At 37.1% G+C, this 20369-nt stretch overlaps 5 protein-coding genes and 1 long non-coding RNA gene across 9 annotated transcripts; 3 read left to right on the top strand and 3 right to left on the bottom strand.

Annotated features, from left to right (window-relative positions):
• LOC109126253 lies at positions 7 to 440 on the bottom strand. Its single transcript, XR_002033274.1, has 3 exons — positions 401 to 440; positions 232 to 294; positions 7 to 137 (listed from the first exon to the last, which is right to left on the bottom strand). It is a non-coding gene; the product is annotated as an uncharacterized LOC109126253 (long non-coding RNA).
• Positions 2935 to 6637, top strand: LOC104713168 (sugar transporter ERD6-like 6). Its single transcript, XM_010430228.2, has 17 exons — positions 2935 to 3486; positions 3740 to 3802; positions 3893 to 3982; positions 4086 to 4145; positions 4255 to 4320; positions 4401 to 4466; positions 4542 to 4617; positions 4707 to 4771; positions 4865 to 4957; positions 5040 to 5120; positions 5219 to 5303; positions 5386 to 5495; positions 5596 to 5655; positions 5751 to 5816; positions 5904 to 5963; positions 6070 to 6184; positions 6270 to 6637. The coding sequence occupies exons 1-17, from the start codon at positions 3292 to 3294 to the stop codon at positions 6380 to 6382; spliced, it is 1464 nt and encodes a 487-aa protein (XP_010428530.1). The 5' UTR covers positions 2935 to 3291; the 3' UTR covers positions 6383 to 6637.
• LOC104713165 (5'-nucleotidase domain-containing protein 4) lies at positions 6991 to 12441 on the bottom strand. Of its 3 annotated transcripts, XM_010430227.2 has the most exons (17): positions 11997 to 12439; positions 11528 to 11608; positions 10818 to 11137; positions 10652 to 10729; positions 10360 to 10580; positions 10041 to 10133; positions 9832 to 9915; positions 9395 to 9511; positions 9121 to 9226; positions 8922 to 9038; positions 8704 to 8761; positions 8426 to 8502; positions 7922 to 7992; positions 7725 to 7788; positions 7579 to 7638; positions 7411 to 7473; positions 7193 to 7315 (listed from the first exon to the last, which is right to left on the bottom strand). In XM_010430227.2, exons 3-17 carry the CDS (start codon positions 11106 to 11108, stop codon positions 7193 to 7195), a joined length of 1623 nt encoding a protein of 540 aa, XP_010428529.1. In that variant the 5' UTR covers positions 11109 to 11137; positions 11528 to 11608; positions 11997 to 12439. The 3 variants fall into 3 exon arrangements, with proteins under 3 accessions (XP_010428528.1, XP_010428529.1, XP_019085010.1); XM_010430226.2 differs by lacking the exon at positions 11528 to 11608 and having other exon boundaries at positions 6991 to 7315; positions 11997 to 12441; XM_019229465.1 differs by lacking the exon at positions 11997 to 12439 and having other exon boundaries at positions 11528 to 11674.
• On the top strand, positions 12664 to 15578 carry LOC104713164 (S-adenosyl-L-methionine-dependent tRNA 4-demethylwyosine synthase). Its single transcript, XM_010430225.2, has 8 exons — positions 12664 to 13512; positions 13600 to 13715; positions 13806 to 13981; positions 14178 to 14368; positions 14469 to 14555; positions 14649 to 14806; positions 14894 to 15104; positions 15184 to 15578. The coding sequence occupies exons 1-8, from the start codon at positions 12664 to 12666 to the stop codon at positions 15343 to 15345; spliced, it is 1950 nt and encodes a 649-aa protein (XP_010428527.1). The 3' UTR covers positions 15346 to 15578.
• Positions 15987 to 16683, bottom strand: LOC104713163 (uncharacterized protein DDB_G0283697). The gene has a single exon (XM_010430224.1). It carries the CDS (start codon positions 16602 to 16604, stop codon positions 16203 to 16205), a length of 402 nt encoding a protein of 133 aa, XP_010428526.1. The 5' UTR covers positions 16605 to 16683; the 3' UTR covers positions 15987 to 16202.
• LOC104713162 (uncharacterized protein At1g01500) lies at positions 17580 to 20369 on the top strand. Of its 2 annotated transcripts, none has more exons than XM_010430222.1 (3): positions 17580 to 18012; positions 18407 to 19212; positions 20123 to 20369. In XM_010430222.1, exons 2-3 carry the CDS (start codon positions 18481 to 18483, stop codon positions 20351 to 20353), a joined length of 963 nt encoding a protein of 320 aa, XP_010428524.1. In that variant the 5' UTR covers positions 17580 to 18012; positions 18407 to 18480; the 3' UTR covers positions 20354 to 20369. The 2 variants fall into 2 exon arrangements, with proteins under 2 accessions (XP_010428524.1, XP_010428525.1); XM_010430223.2 differs by lacking the exon at positions 17580 to 18012 and adding an exon at positions 18048 to 18243.

Below are 20369 nucleotides of genomic sequence, written 5' to 3'. Positions count from 1 at the left end.
GGCATTGGGATGAATCAGAGAGGAAGAAGGTGAAATTCATGGGACATGAAGTCTTCACTGGGTCTGTAATACTTGTCTGGTGAGTACAAGCGCATGTTTGAGACTTGGCTTGTGTACAGGCATGCAAATCTCTCCACCTGATTCGAAGAGAATGTGGTTTGGAAAATCAATACCTCATAAATGCAAAACACTAACCACCACATAAGAAAGCAATTTATAAACCTTATTTACCTGATGAGCAAATCGAGAACTCTGGTAGCCGGTTTTCATCAGTTGTCCCCAGACCTTGTGAAACTGCAATTTCCAAGACCCATACTAACATGAGAAGTCGTAACAGATTGTGTAACTGAAAACAAGCTGTTACACCAATACACACTCGGATTAATGAGGCTACATTTACCTTTTGGTGAGAGTCTCTTTGAGCTTGTTGATGACTCAGTCATACTTTATCTCTTTTAGACTGTTGAATTCCAAAAAACATGTTTGTGGACTTAGAATCACTCATCCAACTGTTGGAGATCCAGAACTTACAAAAAATCTCTATCTTACCTCCAAGTCCTTGAGCGCTGATAACATTTCCTCCTTATCATTCTCGCTAATATCGTCACACCTGAATGATATAAGTGGTTACGCAGATAAACTTAACAATTACGAATTATAATCTATGTATGTAACACGGCTTTCTTTGGACCAAGACCTAATTTAAAGAGCACTCACTTTAGGGACCAATTCAAGTGATGAATTGTGTCTTCAACCGAATCACGCTCATTTCTCATCAAAATAAGTTCCTGCACACCAAAATATTAAGAATAAGAATTAAAGTGGGCGAGACCAAAGAAAGCATACTGAATTGAAAGCTTAATGTATACTGACAAATATTAGGATCATTAGCAGTTTTTGATCCAATTTCGTCAAGGAAAATCCGAAGACTTTCCCCACATACAGAATTACAGATGTCAATGGAACTTCAAATATGCATGAAGCAGAAAATATTCAGTCTATGACACAACATTGAACGCAAACCAATGATGCTTACATGAACCTGGAATATACCGGCAGAATATGATAGATGATGTTGACCCAAAGGAACACAACATGGAAGACCTTGGTATTTCATATATGAATTGATCATTCAGTTTAACAAAAAGAGACTCCTACAACATTGATTTTTTCAGAAATTGATAGACCTCTTAGAATAATAACAGATATAAAGAGACTAAGAGAGTATTCAATCACCTTTCGCATATTCCTTAGTTCCCATAAAAGTTCAACCTCCTTTTCTAGTTCTGGAACTACAAGCATAGTTCTCCATCCTGAAGAAATGAAAAAGATCAAGATGCAAGAAACTGGCGCGAACAAAGTGCACTTTTTTAACAGTTTCTTCTAATAGCTATTTTCATCAACATGCAACTGCTACTAGCTTACTTACATACTAAGCTCGCCAGTCACAAGTTCTATATAGTAATGACGATGTAAGTATTTTACATGCGAGAAATGAGGAGGAAAGAAAAAAGCTTAATCAATTAGTATATGTAAAGTTGTGGTCAACGAAAAATAAAATTAGTGATGGATCGATCGAGACAGTAAGTAATATCAGATCCACAAAGACGTGTTAGGTGTGATATGAATATGATACGCTCACGTTCCTCTCGTTTTGCGTTTTCATTAATTTTCTTATGTTTGATCAAATGTTTGACAAAATCCATTTTTACAGACAGGGTATTATATTTGTCGAGAGGTAAACTACAAATCATATATAGACTAATAGACAATGTCAATAAATTGATCTTACGTAAACCGTGATTTATATATATATATATATATTGCAAATGGTACAAATATTATTGATGTATAATTGACTAGTGAATACGAAAGTTATGAATATTTACTATTTAGTTGACTTTTCTTCAGTATTCACTATTCACTATTCAATGATAGCATACAAGTCTCACTAATATTATAAATTTGTGATTTTTCAGCACGTTTTTTATAGATGACAACGATAGACACCTCATAAATCAAAATGAGATGAATATCCTATACAACTAACGCATGTATATATATACACCTTCGTAGATTTTTAATTTGATAAGAATAGTTTAGTTTTACATGTCTTTATGATCATGCTCTATAATTCGCAATATGGCCAAACCACCATATTTATAAATTAAAGTCTGACATCTAATCCCCTTAAAATGTCACGATAATGGATTCTTTTTTTATGTGAAAATAGGTTTTGATCTACANAAAAAAAAAAAAAAAAAAAAAAAAAAAAAAAAAAAAAAAAAAAAAAAAAATCTACAAAAGCTGGTAGCCGATAATCATCAAAGTGACCACAAACAAGTTCTTACTTCTTAAGTACGTAAGGGAAAGAAAAAAAGGATGGATTGAGAAAAATTTGAAGGGCGGAACGTTGAGATGTTTTTTACTCTTTGGACATCATCCAATTATGAGGGTTTTCAAGATTATGGTAAGTAAATCATTAGTCCATCATCCATCAGTTATGTACCATGAAACAATAAGATTATATTATAAGATCACTTTTTCTTCTAGGTCTTGTATACTTAATTAATTTGTTAATGATGTAAGTAAGATGTGGACGCCTTTATCCAAGAGAATAAATAAAGTTTCGTATTCTTAGTATTAAAATATTAAGCCGGCGTGTTTACAGAAATATTTCCACAAAATATTTTCTTATCATATCTAATTATTTGCCAACACATTTTCTTAATTTGCATAATCTTATTCTTATCTATAGTATTTATTTGCCAACACATTTCTCCAATATGCATAAATTTACTTAGATTTTTTTTTGTTGGGAAGAAAGTAAAATTTTTAGAAAATAATCCATTAATCCAAAGTTGGTAAAAAAAAAAAAGTCCACATAAAATCCATTCCAAAGAAATTTCTAAAAATGGTTAATAATGAGATGAGGCCTAAGGCTAACTGTGATCTAAAAAAAAAAACTGTCTGAAGCAGTCTTCTTTCTGGTTCTCTCCTCCAGCAATTAAACACTACATTACAGCCTTTTATAGACTCTTAACAAATTTGGGTTTTCTTAAATCCGTTCTTATCCAAGTCTCGTCATCAATTCCTAGATCCTCCAAATCGACAAAGAAAGTACAAAGACGGCTTTTTTATTTGGCATTCTCTCTGGTTTAGAAAATCTTGCATTGGACCTCTTCAGGGGTGGGGGAGACGAAAAGCTTGAAGCTTTTTTGAGATATAAGAAAGATTTTGATAGATTAGGGGGATTTGGGTGGGAGTTGTAGAACAGAGAATCAAAAAAAGATGAGTTTCAGGGATGATACGGAAGAGGGTAGGAATGATCTGCGGCGGCCGTTCATACACACAGGAAGCTGGAACAGGATGGGTTCGAGACAATCTAGTATGATGGGTTCCTCTCAAGTTATTCGTGACAGCTCTATCTCTGTTCTTGCTTGTGTTTTGATCGTTGCTCTTGGTCCTATTCAATTTGGATTCACTGTAAGCCAAAAGCAATATATATCCCAACCTCCTTTTTTTGTTTTCTTTTTGTAGAAAGGTGTGACTTTTTCATGATCTTGGGTTTTGTTTGATTTGTATGGAAATCTGGAGATTGAAAATATGATATTTGAAGTTCATATTTGGTGAACCGAGATGATTTATGATGTGTTTGGGAGCAAATTAGAGGACTATAATTGGATAATTTTCTGATTTGCTTATTAACTCTCTTCTGTTTTTTTAACCTTTTGATCAGTGTGGTTATTCTTCTCCAACTCAAGCTGCAATCACCAAGGATCTTGGTTTAACGGTGTCTGAGGTAATAGACCATTCTCTTTCTAGAGCTATCTGGTTTTTATCATCGCTTGTTGAGTTGTGTTTGACTTTGATCTCTTGCTCCATGTTTTAGTACTCTGTGTTTGGTTCTTTGTCCAATGTGGGTGCTATGGTTGGTGCAATTGCCAGTGGTCAGATCGCAGAATACATTGGACGAAAAGGGGTATAGTTTGTTTGCTGATTCCTGGATGGTTCTGTTTTCGATCCATTTTAATAAACTCTTCTTTCTTGCTTTTCTTAACCTCTTATTGTGCTTTCTTGGACAGTCTCTGATGATTGCTGCAATTCCCAATATTATTGGATGGCTTTGCATATCATTTGCAAAAGTGAGTTTTTGTTGTCCTTTAGTTTCTGTATGCTGCTTTCTCATTAAGTCAAGTGGCGATTTAAACTTGTTGGTTGCCCTTAACTATCTACATCATTCTGGTTTTGTAGGATACTTCTTTTCTTTACATGGGAAGACTTTTAGAAGGCTTTGGCGTTGGAATCATCTCTTACACTGTAATTCTGAACTCACCTAGTCGTTTGCTTATAGATTAACACGTTCCTGTATATTTACGCAACTCGTTTTGTGCTTTCAGGTACCTGTATATATCGCTGAGATAGCTCCACAGAATATGAGAGGAGGGTTGGGTTCTGTTAACCAGGTTTGACATGTTTAGCTGACTAACTAATCTATGAACCGACTCATTTATGCTAACATTAAATGGATGTTTCTGTAGCTATCTGTGACAATTGGAATAATGTTGGCCTATTTACTTGGCCTCTTTGTTCCATGGAGAATTCTTGCAGTTTTGGGTAATTCTCATTATACGAAGCCTGAGATTTGATTATGATTTATTGGTACTCTTCTAATCAGTTTTGTGCTTGTATTTGTTTCTTTGTAGGGATATTACCGTGCACTGTACTGATACCAGGTCTCTTTTTCATCCCTGAATCCCCTCGCTGGCTGGTAAGACTTACAAATGTTGCCTTATTTATCTATTTTAGTGCATATTTTGGCTTAACCACTTTAATGGGATGCTTTATTTCGTTAAAAATGTAGGCAAAAATGGGTATGACAGATGATTTTGAAACTTCATTACAAGTTCTTCGAGGATTCGAGACTGATATAACCGTTGAGGTTAATGAAATCAAGGTAATATTACCACTGAAAATGTTTTCTCTCAAAGTGTACATGTTCAAACGCTTATTTTTTAATCTCTTCTCCAAATCTGCAGAGATCTGTGGCATCATCTACAAAGCGAAATACAGTTCGGTTTGTGGATCTCAAGCGCAGGAGATATTATTTCCCACTTTTGGTACAAACATTAAATTATCTTTCCCTTGGAATATACTTTGTCTACCATAAGAAACATTATTTTAAAACTCCATTTTTGTGTGTGTGTGTGTTTAACAGGTTGGTATAGGGTTGCTTGTACTACAACAACTCGGTGGAATTAATGGCGTCCTATTCTATTCCAGTACAATATTTGAATCTGCAGGTAGAGCCGTGCTCTAAGAACACCTTATGCTTCTCAAATCATATTATTACTTAGTTTTACATTTTTTGTGTTTTCATTTCAGGAGTTACATCGAGTAATGCAGCAACATTTGGGGTCGGTGCTATCCAGGTAGTGGCGACTGCAATATCAACATGGTTGGTGGACAAAGCAGGTCGTCGGCTTCTGCTTACCGTGAGTACTAATTCATTAGTTTCATATCTCTCTAGAGAACATTTTTAAGCCATATCCAAGATTAAGTGATGAACTAATTCAAATGGAAAATGTTTTCTAGATCTCATCGATTGGGATGACGATTAGCCTTGCAATTGTTGCAGCTGCTTTCTACGCAAAGGTACCTTTTTAAGTCATTAACTTTCGTAAACATCATTTCATATCCTGCAACAAACCCGAAGTTCGAATTTTGAAGTTTTACATCTCTTGTTTTAGGAATTTGTGTCTCCTGATTCAGACATGTACAGTTGGCTGAGCATCTTGTCAGTAGTTGGAGTGGTGGTAAGTTAGTTTGTTACTTGATATATAGTGAAACGTTTCTGATGCAATAAGCGATTATTTGCACCTTAACTCTGCTGATCATTACAGGCAATGGTTGTTGCTTTCTCATTGGGAATGGGACCAATTCCGTGGCTTATTATGTCTGAGGTACCGAGTTGGTTAGAAAGTTGGACTAAGTGTTGTCAAAACCGAAAAGTGAAAAAGTTACTAAACTCTTACCTGCTGCTGGCTTTGTTTGTTGTTTGATAAACAGATCCTTCCTGTAAACATAAAGGGTTTAGCTGGAAGTATTGCAACTCTAGCGAATTGGTTCTTTTCTTGGTTGATTACCATGACGGCAAACTTGCTCTTAGCCTGGAGCAGTGGAGGTTTCTCCCTCCACCCTTTTCTCTCTCTCATATGATTAGGGACAATAGAGCATTTTTGATATATTTTTCGGTTAATTTTGGACAGGAACTTTCACTCTTTACGGGTTGGTTTGTGCATTCACAGTGGTGTTTGTGACTCTATGGGTTCCGGAGACCAAAGGCAAAACGCTTGAAGAACTTCAAGCCTTGTTCAGATAGGCAAATTCAAACAAGTTATTCTTTGTCTCCCTCTCTCCTTCTCTACTTTGGTCAAGAACAAGAAACAAAGAAAATGTCGAGATTCTCCAGCTGTATTTATCGGGCTGAGGACGTTTCTAAGATTTGTTTGTTTGTTGTGTGTCAATAATCCACATTACCTTCTATCACATGTATATCAACACACCTTCAAGTATTTGTAATTTTGTTGAACTCTCCTCATAGAGTAGAGATTCTGCCATCAGAGAGAATTCTGAATATCAACATTGCCAAAAAAAAAAAGTTCCCAAGGTTTTTCTAATCAGTGGATGATGGATGATCTGGAAATTCTACTTAACAGCAGAGTAAGATGATACATTAAAACTGTACTGTTTACAACTTTTGTACCCAAAAGCATCTGAATTGGTACCACTAACATTACTTCTTCTTTTTTACCTTCACCCCCTAAACATGACTTCTTCCGAAGTTGTAAGATAAAGTTACACTATTCTTAGATTTCAAGGGAAAAAATTGTCAAACTGATAAAAATAGAGTACTGACTAGTGAGTAGTGACTACTTACTGAACGAAACAAATAATTGAATGAAATCAATTACTAAAAATTTAAGACTAGAGCAGTAAAAAAGCGAAATTGCTAGCCAGAGATTTGGTCCATTTATGATCAATAGGAAGTTTGGTAAACACTAAAATGCCACTAAGAAATATCCGACCATTCAATACAAAACTCCAAAAGAGTTTTATCTCCAATAGAAAACATGTCCTTAGATTCACAAACTTGGTTTACTCTCACTGCTATAGAGGGCATTGGGATGAATCACAGAGGAAGAATGTGAAATTCATGGGACATGAAGTCTTCACTGGGTCTGTAATACTTGTCTGGCGAGTACAAGCGCAGGTTTGAGACTTGGCTTGTGTACAGGCATGCGAATCTCTCCACCTGATTCGAAGAGAATGTGGTTTGGAAAATCAATCCCTCACAAATGCAAAACACAAACTGCCACATAAGAAAGCAATTTATAAAACCTTATTTACCTGATGAGCAAATCGAGAACTCTGGTAGCCGGTTTTCATCAGTTGCCCCCAGACCTTGTGAAACTGCAATTTCCAAGACCCATACTAACATGAGAAGTCGTAACAGATTGTGTAACTGAAACAAGCAGTTACACCAATACACAGTCGGATTAATGAGGCTACATTTACCTTTTGGTGAGAGTCTCTTTGAGCTTGTTGATGACTCAGTCGTACTTGATCTCTTTTAGACTGTTGAATTCCAAAAACATGTTTGTGGACTTAGAATCACTCATCCAACTGTTGGAGATCCGGGAATTATACAAATTCTATCTTACCTCCAACTCCTTGAGGGCTGATAACATTTCCTGCTTATCATTCTCATTGATATCGTCGTCACACCTGAATGATAGAATTGATAGAATTGGTTACGCAAAACAAGTTTTGTGTATAAGGACTTTAACAATTAAGAATTATAATCTATGTATGTAACACAGCTTTCTTTGGACCAAAACCTAATTTAAAGAGCACTCACTTTAGGGACCAATTCAAGTAATGAATTTTGTCTTCAACTGAATCACGCTCATTTCTCATCAAAATAAGTTCCTGCACACCAAAATATTAAGATTAAGAATTAAAGTGAGCGATACCAAATAAAACATACTGAATTGAAAGCTTAATGTATACTGACAAATATTAGGATCATTAGCAGTTTTTGATCAAATTTGGTCAAGGAAAATCCGGAGACTTTTCCCACATACAGAATTACAGATGTCAATGGAACTTCAAAAATGCATGAAGCAGATAATATTCAGTCTTATGACACAACATTGAACCCAAACCAATGATGCTTACATGAAACTGGAATATACCAGCGTTGACGCAAAGAAACACAAACATGGAAGACCTTGGTATTTCATATATGAATTGATCATTCAGTTTAACAAAAATAGACTCCTACAACATTGATTTTTTCAGAAATTGATAGACCTCTTAGAATAATAACAGATATAAAGAGACTAAGAGAGTATTCAATCACCTTTCGCATATTCCTCAGTTCCCATAAAAGTTCAACCTCCTTTTCTAGTTCTGGAACTACAAGCATAGTTCTCCAGCCTGAAGAAATGAAAAAGATCAAGATGCAAGAAACTGGCGCAAACAAAGTGCACTTTTTAACAGTTTCTTCTAAAAGCTATTTTCATACTAAGTTCAATTACAACATCATACATAGTTCAGTTAAACCCATGAAAGATTTGTTCAAGTTACTTCACAAAACAAAACATAAGAAATGTCTATAACTGGACAAGAAAACCTTACCAAGTACTTTTTTGCTGCGCAGGATATCACCGTATATATGATCACCAACATAAAGTACCTAACAAATGGAATAGCTGGATAAGTGACAAATGATGCATGACACAGTACATTCAGTCATACATTACTATAGGTTCTAAGATCTGTCCTTTCATAATACACTGATACTTCTAATCAAGAGCAAGCAAAAGTTTCTTTGAGAAGTAGTTAGTGCGCACAACCTGTGAACTTGACTCAATGGAGAGCAAACTGTGAAGATGCCCAACATTTCCACCTTGGAAAACTCGACAACCTTTATCTTTACTCTTCAGTAAAATTTTTGGTGAAGGATCTCCCACCTTTCAACAGATTCAGAAGGATCATTTTAATAAGCTGAGCATGTGAAAGACTGAATGACTATCACAATTCATTAAATCAAACCTGAGCCATAGGTGTTCCATTATCAGTATCAATAAGCATTCCAGAATGAGGTTCCACCTCAAAAAGGTTAGCACGGCTCTCTTCATGGAAGAAACCCGGTTTTGCACTTCACGAAAAGGTATCCAATTGAGAATTCAGATAGCAAACAAATGAAATGAGATAAAAATATCTCCAGTAACAAAATACATCAACCAATTCCTAACCACAACAACGATTATGATCACAAATATTTTGTTTAAAGCATTAGGTTAAGAGACTTGGTAACGAAAAAGACCTGCCAGTGATCACAACATCAAAATACTGGAGCCAATCAAAGTTGCAAGTATGAGGACCATGTACCGTGCGCCCTCCACAGAGAAAATTCATCACAATATTTGTGTAGTCCCACAAACTGCAAGAATGTTATTTGAAATTTTTTCTCTCAGCAATATGAAAGTAAATTGATCATATAGGAACAGGTGGGAACAAATCACCAATGTTAACGTTTATTTCTCAACAACAGGATATTCAATAATGTTTTTTCGTATCTACCTTAGTTCCATATTTCAAGTACAAGAGTGGGGAACAGGTTACAAAATGGTTGAAATTAATTAAGTCATACTTACTTAGAATTCTTAAATCTGAATCTACCTGAACAGCTACAAAAGCAATATCTGCATAAAATAACTGAAGGGGGAAACTTTGAAGTTTGTAGAATATTGTCAGCATTACCTATTGGTCACCAAGAATGTAGAACGTCCAGAATCTCGAATCATTTTCATTAGGGGTACTATCGTGGTATCCTCATTAATGTATCTGAAAAATTAGCACGTTAAGGAAAATATCATGGAAAACGAGAAAATAAATTTCCAACGAAGAGAAATGGCAGTCGTGCTCATCCAACTTACAAAAGACAGTGATGGACATACCATCAGCCTTACCTGTTAGGTTCTTTTGCTACCATCTGCTTTAAAGTTCCATCACGGTGGCATAAATCAACAGCAGCACGAACATCTTTATACATCCGAGCATAACTAAAAGAATATCATTGGAGGAGAAAATAAATCCGCGAAAAATACAAACAAATATAATATCAGGAGATTCTCAACCATAAGCACAAAAGTTAAAGGAGACAATTCATACCAAGTACAAGTTACAGAGTCTCAGTTAACAGAACTATAACCATTAGCAAAACATAAACTGTCCTAAAGGCTATTGAAGAATCTGAAAAATGTAATAAAATATGGGAAGCTGTCTTACTCCACGTCCTTGGGAATTTTTTCTGGGTTATAATCTTTAAAATCAACGAGTTGCGCAAACAGATAGGCTTCGGCCAATGAAAAGAGAGTATCTATGAGAGCGTAGTCGGGTTCATCAAAAGAATCTCGTACTAGGCTACTTCCGTAGATGTCAACTTTGGCATCCTTAGAGAGCTCCCTAAACCCATGGTAAGCTACTTTCACATATTTATGGCGGTCCATCTGCATGATCAACAGTCAATTAGAAAGATGCAACAATAATTATGAGAGTCGGATACAAGGTAATCAATCACCTTTAAGATGTTTCCCCTCTTTTTGTCTAGCACCAAGCCTCTAACCATGTAATTCCAATCAAATGTCCACTCTAGCAGCTGGATTTATTTACCACACCAAGTATAACACTATTAGCCAAACTTTTCTGCTGGTCACAACTTTAAAACAAGAAAGTGGTATACTAACCTCATTTGGATACCCCAAATCATATACCAATTTCCTGACGGTTCCATCATAAGCAAGAGACTCAAAGGTTTCAGACTTGTATTGGGCAAGAGTATAGTCCATATCAAAGCCTACGGCAATGATGTTTCTCATATTCAACGATCTGTTGCAGAAAATTTGTTTGCTTATATCGATTTTGTTTCCTCCTCCCGGGGAGGACCATTTATGAGGAACGTCACATCCATCCCTGGAACCCACAGTGTGAGACTGCAACACATTGTCACTAAGAGCACTCGGTTTCTGTTCTTCCATCGAACTGTTAAAACACAGCTGGCTTGTCCCTGAGAGGTTATCAAGTAAAGTAAACATCATTTTTTTCGTTTTTTCAAATGATGGATTATATAGATAGCATGTACGCAACACAAAGTACAATTAGCGTAGAGAATTGTACAAGCAATATCCAGCAAATAGATCATAAGAATATTTAAAATCACATCCCGGAAGAAGCAACTGGTTAGTCAGGAGAATCCACCAAGGCTAAAAATAGATATACACAGAAGAAGATGACGACACGTTTTTCTACGAGTGGATAAGTGATTTGGAATTAGTCAACACGAGTCATACAACCCTTAAAGCTGATCAGCATGAATGATCCCACTAGCTCACCAACAGAAAAAACAAACCCCCTAAGAATATATATACAAGAAAACCTAAACATATCTTCTTCTTACCTCGATCAAAAGACCAAAGCAGTGCACCACGTTAAAATCCTGATCCTAAAGTTTCTTCCCAAGGTATGCTCCAGGCAAGACCTAGAAATTGCAACTTCCACGATTAAAGATACCCTACTAATTACTAGCACACCTTACTTGCCGATCTACGATTCTTTCACTAATAAACAAACTCTGAATTTCCCAAAAACTAAGCTACTACCAGAATCAGCTATATGGAACAAAACTAAGTTAACCAACCAAGTGGAAGAATCTACAAAACGAAAATAGAAGTGTTTCTTTCGGCTACACTAAAATTCATTGCAAGATAGTGAAATCAGTCATAGCGACGTCATTACACATGCGATTAAGACGGTTAGCCTACCACGAAAACAAAGAAAACACAAACGTACACGAAACGGTTTACATCAATGGACCACAGATGATGAACAAACAAACAAACAAACAAACAAAAAGGAGGAAGACGAACCAGTGGTGGTGTGGAGAGATTCTCTTCGAGTAGGGAATTTTGCGGGGAAATGATGGAAACGGAAGCGAGGAGATAAGGTAGAGATACAGAGAGAAAGAGGAAGAGAGAGTTGGCGTTTGGAGAGACGCATGGTGGTTGTGCTGGTTAAGCTATTAAATAGGAGGAGGCATTGAGAATCGAATTCTGGAGAACGAATAATAGGTACACCTGGAAAACAACCACTACTTGGGAATGCCGTCGATAAAGTTGGATTCCAACTTAAACACCACTCCGACATTTACCGGAAATTCGCCGGCGAATATTCCCTCCGTTTTAATTGCATTTACTTTTTATTTAGAACTCTTCTCCTCACTCTCTCTCTCTCTCACTCGCCGGACCTAGGGAGGGAAACGAGGCGTTGCCGAAGAAGAAGAAGAGATTCCCAAAGAAGATTGCCACGTGGCGGTGGCTTATTAATAAATGCGTGTGGTTGTAGCTGTTTAGGGCTTTTTTATTTTCATGGGCTTTTTAACCTAATTTTAATGGGCTTAAAAGTCAAGCCCAGTTATTAAACCTCAGACTTCTAGTGCTCTCTTTTCCGTCTTCCCCATTTCACAGCTCTTTCTCTCTCACATCAACCGATCTTAGTTCGCGTGAACACTACGCGCCGCCGTAATAGTCGTCAGTCATGTCTGCGACTTCGTCCTTGCGTGCTCGGCTAGCTTTTGTTGCTCTACTCTCAGCGACGACTTTTTACTGTATCCACAAATATCGCCGCTTGAAGCGTCTGAAAAACCTCTCCTTAAACCCTAGCTCTACTACTTCGAAACCCAGCAGAGGAAAGATCTTCTTCATCTCCCAAACTGGTACAGCTAAAGCGTTAGCTCAGCGGCTTCACGAGCTCTGCGCATCTAATGACATAGCATTTGATCTCATCGATCCACGGAGCTACGAGCCTGAAGATCTCCCCAAAGAAACCCTAGTTTTATTCATCGCGTCGACTTGGGACGGTGGTAAGCCGCCTAAGAACGGAGAGTTTCTCGTGAACTGGCTTGGTGAGAGCGCCGAGGACTTCAGAGTTGGCTCGCTTCTCCTCTCCGATTGCAAATTCGGCGTATTCGGTGTCGGGAGCCGTGCGTATGGTGAATCTTATAACGCTGTGGCCAAGGAATTGTCGAGTCGGATGACAGGTTTGGGTGGACTCGAGATGATTCCGGTGGGAGAAGGTGACGTTGATGACGGAGAATTAGACAAATCATTTCAAGAATGGTGTGATGGAGTTATCAGGGTTCTGAAAGGAGGTTCTGCTCAAGAAACAAATGGGGTGTCGCAGCAGATTGATGCTGTTGAGAATGATCTTGAGTACTACGAGTCAACAGATGAGGAAGACGATGATGGTGATGACGGAGGTCTTGTTGATCTTGAAGATATTGCTGGAAAAGCTCCTTCAAAGAGAAATGGCTTAGTTAAAGTGGCTAAAGTTGATGGAAAGAAAGAAATGGTGACCCCTGTGATTAGAGCAAGCTTAACGAAACAGGTATTAGGGTTTGTGGTGTTTGAGCTTTGAAGCAGTGTTTACATTTTCTCGCATTTACTCGAATGAACATGGTTTTTACACTTGCAGGGCTATAAAATCATCGGTTCGCATAGCGGGGTTAAAATATGTAGATGGACCAAGTCACAACTTAGAGGCAGGGGAGGTTGCTACAAGCACTCCTTTTATGGCATTGAGAGTCACAGGTTTAATTGAAACTTCTGCTATTTTTCCCCCTAGTTGTATGGATGTAGGTCGTGATTCTTATGATAGAATATTCGTTTTGAATAAGCTAGGTGCATGGAGACAACACCTAGTTTGGCTTGTGCAAACAAATGTGTCTTTTGTTGGAGGCATCACACTAATCCTGTGGGGAAGAGCTGGCAGTGGAAGATGGATGAGCCTTCAGTGATTGTGAAAGGTGCTCTAGATCTTCATACAAAGATGATTAAGCAAATGAAAGGAGTTCCAGGTTAGTTTATATCTCTCAATATTTTGACCTTTATTACCTATGATCCCAAAAGCTTGCTAGGCAGATTTAGTATTGAGCTTAGGATACCTTTTGGAAGTTAGATGTGCTCTGGGTGTTTTTTTTATTTGATCATTTGTTTGCACTATTTATTTTGAATGTTAGATGCTGATGTTTATCGTCTGGCTATGTTCTTTAGGTGTAACTCCAGAGAAATTGGAAGAGGGTCTAAACCCAAGACATTGTGCGTTATCACTTGTTGGTGAGCCCATTATGTATCCGGAGATCAATGCCCTTGTAGATGAGCTACATGGAAGGCGCATTTCTACTTTTTTGGTTACTAATGCACAGTTCCCTGAAAAGATTTTGATGATGAAGCCTATCACGCAGGTATGTGATGTCTGTTTTGTACATTCATTTCCAGCTTTAAGAGCCATTCATGCACTTAACTGAACCAAATTGCCTAACTCATTATCTTTGACATGTACAGTTGTACGTAAGTGTAGATGCTGCCACCAAAGAGAGCTTGAAAGCTATTGACAGGCCTCTCTTTGCAGACTTCTGGGAACGGTTTATTGTGAGTATTTTTAATAGCCTCCTTTAATGAACCTTTCAAATCAGATGTGAATTAAGGTAAAGGTATATAATCTCTGCATCAATTGTTTTCCAGGACTCCTTGAAAGCTCTCCAGGAAAAGCAGCAGCGAACTGTCTACCGTTTAACACTTGTCAAAGGATGGAACACAGAGGAGCTAGATGCTTATTTTAACCTTTTCAGCATTGGGAAACCTGATTTCATTGAGATCAAAGGCGTCACATATTGTGGAACGTGAGTGTGTTCTACTTGTTATCATCTCCCTTACTCTCATGTTACACACATATCATACTTATGTTAATCTTCTGAAAACAAAACCAGATCTGCAACATCAAAGTTGACAATGGAGAATGTACCATGGCACGCAGATGTTAAAGCATTCTCAGAAGCTCTGTCTGTGAAGAGCAAAGGGGAGTACGAGGTTGCTTGCGAACACGCCCATTCTTGCTGTGTTCTTCTAGGGAGGACTGAAAAGTTCAAATTGAATGGAAAGTGGTTCACTTGGATTGACTATGAAAAGTTCCACGATCTGGTTAGTTAACAAACCCGAAATATGATCATCTTGTAATTGGAATGCTATATAACGAACACTATTGAATGAATTCGCTTAGGTGGCTTCTGGAGAACCGTTCACCAGTACAGACTATATGGCTGAAACACCATCATGGGCGGTTTATGGAGCAGAGGAAGGTGGGTTTGATCCAGAGCAGTTGCGTTACAAGAAGGAAAGGCATCACCATCCTAAACCACAGGCACAGGCGGTTTTAGCTTAAGACTTTTAGTAAAGCTGAGCTATTTTGCTTTTTTGTTTTTGTCGCCATCATACTAAACCACAGGCGATCTTAGCTTTAAGACAGGAGCAAGCTAAAAGCTATTTTGCTAGGTCTAAAGCTTTTTGTTTTTTTGGTGTCATCTAACGGTGTTAACTCGTGGAAAAACGTTAAACTTTTTGAAATCATATCAAACAATGTTTTGTTATTTTGTAATCTGATAAGGTTTCAATGTTTTGGGAAATTTTTGAAAGATGATTTCGCTCGTAAAGCCTTGTGCCGGACCCAATAATTGTCTTGTGTACAAAATAGTTAGTTTACTACTATCAACGTGGCCACGTCAAGTCTCTTTCTCACCTCTGCTCTAGACGATTAATTTAGTTGGATGATTTAAATGGACCAATAACATATGTTTGGTCAAAAACGTAGCTTGCGTTGCGATTTAAATAATAGACAGGTTCTTCTCGCTAGCAATGCAATATCCATTAGTTTCTTAACTTATCCGTTCACCATGTGCGTTGGTTACCTTTTATCATTTATCATATAAAAATTCGAAAGGGACGTAGCCATCCATCAACGACGCAATCAATAAATTAAACACAAACCTACTACAACTATAAAAAAATAACCCTAACACATCTTTCTCATGGAAACAATTAATTTTAGTTTATATCTTCTTGACGTACCAAGATTAATATACTCAGATCGACAAAATTAGCTTCTTGTTTTTGGAATAATAGCATCCAAGAAAATTAGAAATCAATCGTCATCTCTTCCAGGGTTATAATTAATTTATAGCTCAGCAATAATCCAAAAACACATTGAAAAACAAAAACTCCATTGAAATGGTAATAAAAGATTTACCAACTCTTAACCGGGGTGTTTTTCCTCCTCGACCGTCTAGAAGACGGCTGTGGAACCACCACCTTCACCGTCGTCATCTCCGGCTTCTCCTCCTCCTCTAGTTCTTCATGTTTCAACTTTTGCTCTTCTTCCGCACTGCTACTACTACTCCTAACTTTCTTCTTCTGCTTCTCTCTGTTAATAAGTACCTCAGCTTCTTCGTCTTCGTCTTCGTCCTCATACTCTTCGTAATCCTCGTCTTCTTCGGATTCTTCCTTCTTGAAACCTTCCCGGTTCTCAAGATTCTTCCTTGGCCTTCCTCTTCGTCTCCTTGTTGTCTGAGACTCCGTGGGGGATGAAGCTTCAGCTACCGTCACTGACGACGGTTCCTTTGCTTTCTGAAACCTTCTCTTCCCCATCAGTTCACTTCTTTTTTTTTTTGTGAACAGAATAATATTTTACTTGAACAGCTTGTTTAGATTTTTTAATATCTCCAAGAAGAGCAATAAATTTTCTTTTATGTTTTACAGACAGAAACAAAACACAACAGTTCTTTAAAATCAAAAAGCCGCCCACTCTTTGGTGTTTTAGATATTAAAAAAAAAAACTAAAAAATATCAGAAGAAATTAAAAAAAAAAGTAGATTTCATTTTTGTCCGTTGGTTATCTCTTCTATATTATCCACCAATATAATACATGTATGACATATATATCCTTGAAATTAGGGTTCATGTACATATAGTCTACGTTCTATATATATTATGTATGTATAGAAGTAAATATTTTCTTTGCTTTGTTTTTACACTCTTTAAACAAGTATATATAATCTGATGAAGAAAAAAAAATACCAAAGCTTCCAAAGATTAACATTTTAAATCTAGTGATTAGCAAAAAATTCTTGCCAGTTGCCACCTTAATTATCACACTACCCGGTAGCTAGCTACAATTTGTGTGTGAGGTTTGAGTTCTTTAAAATAAAATAAAACTTTAATTTACAATAAACCCATAATCACATTCATTCATATATGATGATCTGTTTTTGTTTAATCCGATGGTAATTGAATATCTATAATCGATCATGTGAGAGGTTTCGAACCGTGACATTCTTTATAGTAAATACAACGAATGAGATAAAACTTAAATCAAAATTTTAATGTATGACTCACGAGTACGTTAACCTAAAAAACGGCACGACGTTCACTATACACTACGAAAGCTAAACGGGCCCTAAAATTTAAAAGGCCCAACAATCGCCGTTTTAAACAACCGAAACGAACATGCATGTCGTTTTTACACGAATACGACCGACGTGGTGTTGTTGTCTCGTAAACAGCGAATGAATGGTTTTGTTTGGTGGTAAAGGGATAAGATCACGTGACCGAGAGAAAGTCAGACTCATCTTCTTCTTCGTCTTCCTCCTCTTCCCGTCGTTGGATCTCTCTCTCTTTCTCTCTCTCATCTATCGAGTTCCCAATCCCATCCATCACTCTTTTCTCTGATTCTCAGTATTATAAAAAAAAAATTTCTTCTGTTTGTTCTTTTCGATAAAGACATAATTTTTTTTTTTTTCTTTTGGGTGGAAACATTATTTTGTGGTTACGTCGCCACGCGCTAGAGCTCGAAAAGCTATGATCTAGGGGGAGGAAGGATCTTCACAAATCCTACTTGGCCACAAAATTTTTTGCTATTTTTATTTTCTTAATAAAATTTCCCCTCCGTGATTATAATTTTGAGACAGACAGGAAGATTAATATTAAGCACAAGTTTTTTTTGGTAGCAAAATTAAGTGTGGTTAAGTTTTGTGGATGGTAACACATCTTCTTCTGGGTGAGCCTTTCTCTTTCTCTCCTTTCTTTTCTCCCGATTTTTCTAGGTTTTTTCACTTAATTTCGTTTCTTTTAAAGCTTGTTCCTTTGTTGTGATATTGAAAGATTACTTTTTTTTTTTTTTTCTTTCTAATTAGAACATTTTGTATGTTTTTTTCTTCTCAAGAGAGATTTTGTTCCTGCATCTGTTTGTTATTTTGACCATATCTCTCTCTCTCTCTGTTTTTGGCAAGTGAGTACAAAGTTTCAATCTTTTTTTACCTTTCTTCTCTTTCGTTTGCTTCTTCTTCTTGTTTACCTTGAAATCTTCCATTTTTGGAAAGATTGATTCTTTTTTCCAGTTTTGATTATTCTTTCCCCATTTGATTTCGTTTTTGTGATTCTTGTTTCTGCAGCAAATCCAAATCGACTGTGATGCAGATGTTTTCCGATTCAGTGAGAAATAGAGATTGATTTCTTTTTTTAAATCATGGTGGAGACTTATGAGACACGTAACAACTCTGAAGCATCTCATCAGATGGTCAGATATCAGAGTTATAACCATCACAATTCAAGAATACCATCGTCGTCGTTATCGTTATCATCGCCATTGCTTGATTTGAGAGTGTTTTACGTCAGAATCAGCAATTTTAAGGTGGATGCTTCGACACCTGAGGTTCTCACCATCACTCATATCCCACTGGATCTAGATTCAATCTTGGAGATTAACGGTGTTAGGATGAGCATGTACTCTGAAGGAGTCTCTTCTCAGCTAAGGAGAGATCGTGTTGATAAGAAATCTGAAGAAGCTACTTTTATTAGCACTGACAATATCAGGTTGTCTGGTAGTGTGAAGTTTGAAGTTTGTGATAAAGATGAGCTGGTTTTATCTGGAACGCTTGAGATGTCCGGTAGTAATGGTCTCACTGGTGAATCTAAGCATAGCGTGAAGCGGTGGAACATGAACTGTGAAGCTGAGATCACTGCAGGGTCTGGTTTCTTGAAGGAGAAACATATTGGTGGTGGTTCGGATTTGTCATCTCCGTTGCCAACTATTGAAGTCTATGTCACTGGTTGCTTCTCAGGAACACCCATCATCTTAACCAAGACTCTACAGCTTGGTTTCAGAAAGAAGCACAGTAGAGTGACTGCATTAGATTCTATTCCCGAGTATGATACCGGTGAGCCTCATAAAGGCAACTCATCTGAGCTTGATTATCAGGTAACTTTCAAGATTACTATAATGCTTACTAATAGTTTTCTATTGATTTGTGTCCAACTTCAACACATTGAATGCTTTGCCTAGTATATGAGTCTTCTTGGTCATGCTATCTATCATAAGCATTTTAAGATTTTCATGGTTTTGAGATTTCATAGTTTGAGACATGTTTCTTGGGTACTCTTAGGAAGATAATTTCTTTAGATATTGAAGTGGACCAACTTCGTTATAAATGATCATGTGAGGTATGGGACCTGCCACCTTTTACAAGTCATTAGATAGTTCTTTCCCTCTCTCTCTCTCTCTCTATCTCACTCGTTCACACACACTCTCTCTCTATCTCACTCGTTCACACACACTCTCTCCCCATTTGCCTCTTGTCTTGTGATCTTAATATCTGAACTCTTATCCTCTTGTCCGCTACAGTTAGTTCGTTAAACCCATTGATTGAAATATCGTGGTTTTCACATGTAATGCCACAATATATCGTCTTTAATTTGTGCATAGACTGATTCGGGAAACATGCTCTATTCAAGAGTCAAAGTCAGGATTAACTTATGCTTGGAGTTTTAATTTGAGGTTCTTGCAGTTGACATTGTTAATACCTTTTGGAGATAGTACTTCATACTCACCGTTAATTGAGATCTTGTGTTTAACGATAGTGCAATGTTAACTTTGACCTGGAAGTTATGCAGGTGTTGACACCCATATGAGATACATCTGAAAGAGTTTTTAAGATTGGAACAAAAATACCTTTGTTCTACAAATGATTTTGACCATTGTATTCTTTATTTGACCAGCTTGATGAATGTCTTTTACTTTATTTTCTTTTCAGACACGAACATGTTCTACATACATGGCTCTCTCTGTTGCTGAATTCATTGATTTAAGTATGGGACTTTTTTCTGTGCAGGTAACAGAATATGGAAGTTACAAACAAGAATATGAAGGAGAAGACGGCGACATGTATTGGAATAGAGAGTATGCAGATGGTGAAGATGGTGAGATGTCGTGGTTCAATGCTGGTGTGAGGGTTGGTGTGGGAATTGGTCTTGGTGTCTGTGTAGGTCTTGGCATTGGGGTTGGCCTTCTTGTGCGTACCTATCAATCAACCACCAGAAACTTCAGAAGGAGGATTATCTAGTTTCGTTCAAATTGCC

Source organism: Camelina sativa, chromosome 9 (genome assembly GCF_000633955.1).
Source record: "Camelina sativa cultivar DH55 chromosome 9, Cs, whole genome shotgun sequence".
Lineage (NCBI taxonomy): Eukaryota > Viridiplantae > Streptophyta > Magnoliopsida > Brassicales > Brassicaceae > Camelina > Camelina sativa.
Note: the sequence above shows the minus strand (reverse complement) of the source record. Positions and strands in the feature narration are given on the sequence as shown.